The 6,346-nt window shown below is 45.1% G+C and overlaps 1 protein-coding gene across 2 annotated transcripts in view; it reads right to left on the reverse strand.

Moving 5' to 3' along the window:
* Positions 1-557: 557 nt before the first annotated feature.
* The window catches only part of BRAP (BRCA1 associated protein), a 38,294-nt gene continuing 32,505 nt past the window's right edge, over positions 558-6,346 (reverse strand). Inside the window, exons 12-13 of one of the 2 annotated variants that reach the window (XR_003045802.1) lie at positions 1,579-1,728; positions 558-752 (exon numbers count right to left, since the gene is read on the reverse strand). Coding sequence is in view for 1 of the 2 variants with exons in the window: in XM_015587979.2 (XP_015443465.1) it covers positions 1,713-1,728 (16 nt within the window). In the remaining variant the exon portion in view is untranslated. Of the gene's footprint in view, positions 1,729-6,346 lie in introns of both variants that reach the window. The other variant, XM_015587979.2, reaches the window with a different exon arrangement.

The raw sequence follows: 6,346 nt of genomic DNA on the forward strand, positions 1-6,346 counted from the left end.
GGCGGTTGTGCACGGCTGCCCAGCACACAGCGCTCTAGCACATGGCATAGTTCTGATCAAGCAGAGCCAGAGCGACTGTTCCAGATAGAGGCATGTAGCCCAGTCTGGGCTAAAGAGAATCAAGTCCTAGGCTTTTACATGGAGGCTGGAGAGAGCAGGCACCAGTGAGCTGGAGCTGTATAGGGCCCTGCTACGCCCCCTGGAGGAAGCCAGCCTGGAAGAAAAACTGAGCTCTGGGTGGTTAGTGAGCAATGCACATGGGGGACAATAGTCCCAAAGGCCAGCTCCACCCCTGGACTTCTCTAGGTGAGAGCTAAGCAATTCCCTTTTTGCTTTTATCAGTTGGTGTTGGATTTCTGACACTTGTGCCTGAATGACTCTTCAGTAACACAGTTTTTAATTTTGTTAAGACTATGTAGTCTAATGCTCTGCACAGTGTAGAGACCGAGCAATGCTAATGCCCTGATTTGTCTCCTTTCACCTCTCCTGCCCTTCTTTTGATAGAGCTGGAGACTATCAATTAGGAATGCTTTAGTCTGTAAGTAACAGAATACTAGTAGCGCTTAAATGATAGAGGTTTATTTATAACATGTATTAGCTGTCTGGAGGTAAGCAATTCCAAGGTTGGTTCACTGATTCAACTATGTCATCAAGGACCCAGATTCTTTCTTTCTGCTCTGCCATCCTCAGCATTCAGCAACATTGTCCCTCTGGCTCACAAAATGGCTGCTGTGACACCAGACACAGGCATTCTGAGAAGGAAGGAAGGAACCAGGAGCAAAAAGAACTTCCTCATTTTCGCCTTTTTTAATTTCAGGGGTTAAAATCTTTTCCAGAACCCCTCAGACTTCCCTCTCCAACTCATTGGCCAAAATCGAGTCATGTGACCATCCCTGACCAATCTTTTGCATAGGGGAATAGGATTGGTATGATTGGTTAAAACCAATCATGATTCATCTCTTTGATAAGAATGCAGCACAACTGTCCCAACATCCACCCTCTCTGAGTTTCTAGGATGGTAAGGCCCATCCCTAGTCTTGGGAGTTGAATCGTGGCTGGGCTCACAGAACATGAGAGAAAGTCTCTTGAGAGTGCTTCTGGCCCAGGCCTTTAGCAAGGCTGTTGAGCTGCTCATCTAACTGATCCAGAACTTGACCTACCTTCCATTCTTGCCCTGTGAGATAATAAATCCCCTCATTCTGGGAGCCATTCTGAGTTGAGATTCTGTTACTTGCAGCTGAAGGCATTGCACAGATAAATTCCTCCAACTCACGCCGAATCTGCTTGAGGCAATACTCTCCAGACTTGTCTTAACACTTCAAAGACAGAGGCCACGGGGCAGGCCAGCCCGCTCTGTCCTTCCAAGATCATTCCAAAGTCCTTCCATACCACCTTGTCCTTAAAGCCATTCCTGGCATGCTCAGTCATAATAATCCTGCCCTCTTCTGAATCCCTCAGGCATTTTGTGCATTCTTCTCACTGCTCTTTTCAATTCATCCAGCAAGTGTTTATTAAAACCCTATACATTCCAGGGGATGTGTTAGGTGCTAGCATTGTATAGGTGATGATGCCCCTTACCTGCCTTCAGTCACGCAAAGTCTGCTTGGTTTTACTCTGGCTTTTGTTCATTCCTTCATCCCTTCCAACAGTCCTGAGTTGAGGGGCTTCTCTGGGCCAGGCCTTGTGCAGATGAAGGAGAATGGTCCACGCTTTCAAAATACATGCCATCTAGCAGAGGGAGAGTGACAGAGATAAGCACAAGGGCCACCAGGGAGCAGGACAGGAGCCACTAACACAGCGTGGGGGAGAGTAGGGGTAGACAAAGTGCTAACACAGAGACCAGCATTTGTACCCACTGAACTAAGCTGAGCACCAGCTCCTTTAATCCTCCCAACAATCTTGTGAGGGGAAGATATTATCTCCATTGTGCAAAAGATGAAATCAGTGCTCAGAGATGTCAAGTCACTTTCTCCAGATCACACAGCCAGGCAGTAGCAGAGCTGGGGTCTGAACCCAGGCAGGCTAACTCCAGGCCTGAGCACAAACCTCTGCACCACGCTGCCTGTGTAGGCTCAGTGGCATATTTGCCAGGTCTCTGCTCACAAGGAGAGGCCTGGAACAGATCTTTTCCTCATAGCCTTCAGGAGGAACCAGCCCTATACACATCTTGATCTCAGACTTTTGGCTTCCAGACTGTGAGACAACAATTTTCTGCTGTTTAAGCCATTCACCATGTGGCACTTTTTATGGTGGCCCTAGCAAAGCAATATACCATGTAAGCCTCAAGGCAGCTGGGAAGAAATACTTTTTATGGTGGCCCTAGCAAAGCAATGTAACAAGTAATACCATGTAAGCCTCAAGGCAGCTGGGAAGAAATACAGAAGGGGAGTAGTATGAGATGAGATTTGAAAGGCAGGTCAGGACCAGATCACACATGACCTTGTACGCTTAGTTAAGACTTTGGATTTTACTCTACGACCCAGGAAAACCATTAGTAGGTTTTATAACTGTCTTAAGCAGTGTTTAAAGTCAGGTTGATGGCACAAATAGGAGTTGGATAGGGGAAAAGAGTAGCTGTCAGAGGGAACAGAAACAAAGACCAGTGTGTTAGTTTCCTAGGACAGCGAAGTACAAACTGGGGGCTTTAGAACAACAGAAGATTCTCTCATGGTTCTGGAGGCCAGAAGTCCGATTAAAGCATTTTTTGCAAACAACCAACCAACCATGGAGGCATTCCCCAACTCTCCTACCTAAAAATAGCCCTGCCCTCCTATCCCTTTAAAACACCATGACATTTTTCTTTCTAGCCATACCATCATCTGAAATTTGTTTGTTTTTAGGATGGCAATGACTGGGACTGTTATATTTACTGCTATATCCCCAGAATCTAGACAGTATCTGGTACCTAGTAGGCCCTCAAGTAATTACTGAAAGAACAAATAAAGTACATCAAAACAATATGCATAGAAAATACTGGAAGAAACATACTAAAGTGCTAATGATTTCCTCTGTGAAAATAAGGATGCTTTTAATTTTCCTCTCTACATTTTTCTGCTTTAAAAATAAAACATCTTACTTTGGGGGGAAGATGGAGATGTTCTACATCTTGATTTGGGTAGAGATCACAGCTGTATACAATTGTCAAAACTCATCCAACCGAATGTTTAAGAGCTGCATTCCATTATGTTAATTATATCTCAAAAATAAAAAAATATAAATAATACACTCGTGGATTTAAAAAGAACGCTCTTGCTATTATTGTTTTATAGCATTTAAAACATAATTGCAAACAGGATAAATGGAAATAAGTAGAAATAAGTTATGTAACACAAAATAGATATTGGATTTAGATTATAAATTTGACTTGTTATATTTAAAAATAAGTAGAAAAAGTTCTTGGAACATTTGCACACAGCACACACACCAGTTTATACCTGCCAGATTAACACTGCTTTATGATATCCCCCAGTAGTTTATAAAAATTTTGTTCTAGGCTTTCTTGCTCCCCTATTTATTCTATAATAAATTGAAGCCACAAATAAAGCTGATCCCTCCAGAATCCAAAGTTTCCGGGTAGCCTGTTTATGCCTCTTTGACTGTGCCTCTGGGGGCAGTAACTGAGTCTATAATCTCAAAGAAAGGACTCCTTAGAGCCTAGACTGTTTTGTTCCAGAAGCAACTTTTCCAGCTGAAGAAGCACCTCGGCTTCCATGAAACTCTATATAAAAGAACTGAGATGTCAGCTTAAATGGTTGGTGTGGACTGGGCCCCAAGCCTCCCCGGGTGAAGGGGCCACGACGGGCATTGTAATGAAGTGATTTCCCAAAGTAAGCCCTTGAGTGCAGTGGGGAAAGGCACTTTGGCATTGTTTTCTCCTTCCTTTATCAGCTCTGGTTCAGGCCCCGGTGAAAGGGGAGAGAGGACAGTGAGAAGTTAGAAAGCTTCAAGAGGAGGATGGGTATACAGGACTGGTATACCTCACAAGTGTGGTCTTAACTCAGTACTCACCTGCTGAGTTAAGCAGAGTACTGAGTTTCAGAGTACTGAGTTAAAGCAACCACCAAACTGGAACTGGGAGCTGTGTCCTTTCTGCTCCCAAGTTGCAGAGCTAGGGGCGCAGTGGAACAGTGAGGAGCCCAACCTGAGGGTCGGACGGTGCTGAGACTACACTGCCCTATAAGGTAGGTATCAGCTATGTGAGCTCAAGTGGGTGCCGGTAGAGTCCTGAACGGTCTCCCACTGAGCCTTGGCTTCTTGATTTGTAAAATGTGGTAACTCTACCTACCTCGCACGCTGGTGCTGAGGATTGAATGAAACAGTACATGGCAAGCACTCAGCACAGTAACTGTAGTTCGGTAAATGGCTCAAAATTCAACAGATGGGGGTTAGCCTTGGAGTCAGACATGTCAAGAAAGGACAGGACTTGCTTCTGCCTTTGACTCAGCAAATACAAGGTGCCTCTATCGGCTTTGGGTCCCACCAAATCACACAGACTTTGGGTCTGCCCTCTGGACGGCCTACTTGGGGTTACCAGCACTGGAGAAGAGGTCTCTCATAGGAATGTTCTAGGTTTTTCCTAGTCCACCTGGGTTCACGCAAGTGAACAGTAATCCAATCAAGGTTCTTTAGCATCAATTACCTCTCTTCCCAGAAGAATGTTATCTCAGAAGGTGCAAAGAAAAGTGGTTTTAAGAGTTCACTAAAAAGGCAGCTCTCTCCTGAGATGAGGGGGCCTGGTGTGGTTTCTTTTTTGAGATGATTCTGCTTCTGAAAAGCAGTGGAACATTTACAACTGTGAGGGGCAGAGGGGCTGCAGGGAGAGGAGAACCCAGTATGTAGGGGGAAAGGCACAGGAGAGCGAGCTTTAGTGTTGCTCTGGCCCATCAGAGCGAGGAATCTCGCCAAAGGGAGAGTGTAGGGTTGGCAGCAAGCGAGAGATCCTGTGTGGACTTTTAGGAAAGATTTTGGGCCACAGCACGAGGCCTCCTCCATTGGGGCCAGGAGAGTTCTGGCAGCAGCCCCCAGCCCAGGCATGTTCCCACATAATTGAAGTCGAATGTGCTGGGGGGAGGGTGGCCAGAGGAGGCCTCTGGGTTCTTCCTGGCTGCAGAATCTCAGCGTTCTGCAGTTGGCCCTGTTTGGGATCAGAGCCAGTTAGTGTTGGTTTTCTGCAGCATGGAAACAAATGCAATGAAGCTGTTTTCCTGAGGCCTGCATTTTGAAAAAGAGGATTTTAATTTTTTTCCCCAAGGACAGGTGGGGCGGGGGAGGTGGGGGAGTTGTGATGTGGCTCTTCTATTGCTGTCCTTTTTGCAAACCCTTCCGGGCTCAGTTTCCGTGTAAGCACAAACTAATCAGTTAGAATGTGAGTGGGCACAGCTATGACGAAAGTTAAGTCTTCCACAAAAGATAATGCCTGGAGGATGCTGCTGGAGGACTCTCTGGCTGCGTGTGATAAGTCACAATTTTCTTGTTTTCCGCTGGAATGTTTCCAAGAGAATAACTCTCCTTACTCCTTAAAATTTTGTTTACTCTTCATTTCTAGGTCTTTCTGTGATCTGTCCTTCTGCCCAGAAACTAGTTTGTTTCTTTTCAGTTAGCATCTGAAGTCTTTTGGTGCTAGGCGTTATGTTAATAATGTAAAGTGATACAGGCAAGTTTCTCAAATGGTGGAAACACCTCATTCTTTTAATGGCACCCAACTTCTCCCAGTCCTCTAGGGATCATCTGAACTTTTGGCTCACTGGGTCAGAACCAAGGGATTGAGAAATTAGGAATCAATACGGCTGCAGGGGTCTCAGTGGGCTCTTTCTTTTTAAATGAGGAACAAATGTACGAGATTTGCTGTGCAACCTGCGGTTCTTCTGGGCAAAAGACATCTCCCCGGCAGCCAAGCCAGGACTGTTTTTCTTATTTGATATTTATGCTCAGTGCTAGAGGCTTATTTTCATCTTTTGAAAAGAATTGCACCATCAGTCATATACCAGGGTCGATTTATCCTAGGTATTGTAAACCTTCATGTTCCAAGACTTGCAGGTGATTTTATTCTTTGATTGACTTCACCCCCTGGACAAACCTCTCCACATTAAGAGGCCGGATCTGAAAGGAGTCTTGGGTCAGGGGATTTAGAACACAGTCTGAAAAGAAGCAAAGCGGCTTTAGTTCACTTAGTGTGCTTGGTAATTAGCCTTGGAGTAACAAATGTTATCTGCACCAGCACAGCCCTGTGCCAAGTACCAAAACCACATTTTCCAGATGATTCCAGTGAGAAGTTTCTGACCTGAAGCAATTCAACATTAGGCCCCAAAGACCACAATCATCTTGTTTAAAACAACAGATTGTTCAT

Source organism: Pteropus alecto, unplaced genomic scaffold, assembly GCF_000325575.1.
Source record: "Pteropus alecto unplaced genomic scaffold, ASM32557v1 scaffold213, whole genome shotgun sequence".
NCBI lineage: Eukaryota > Metazoa > Chordata > Mammalia > Chiroptera > Pteropodidae > Pteropus > Pteropus alecto.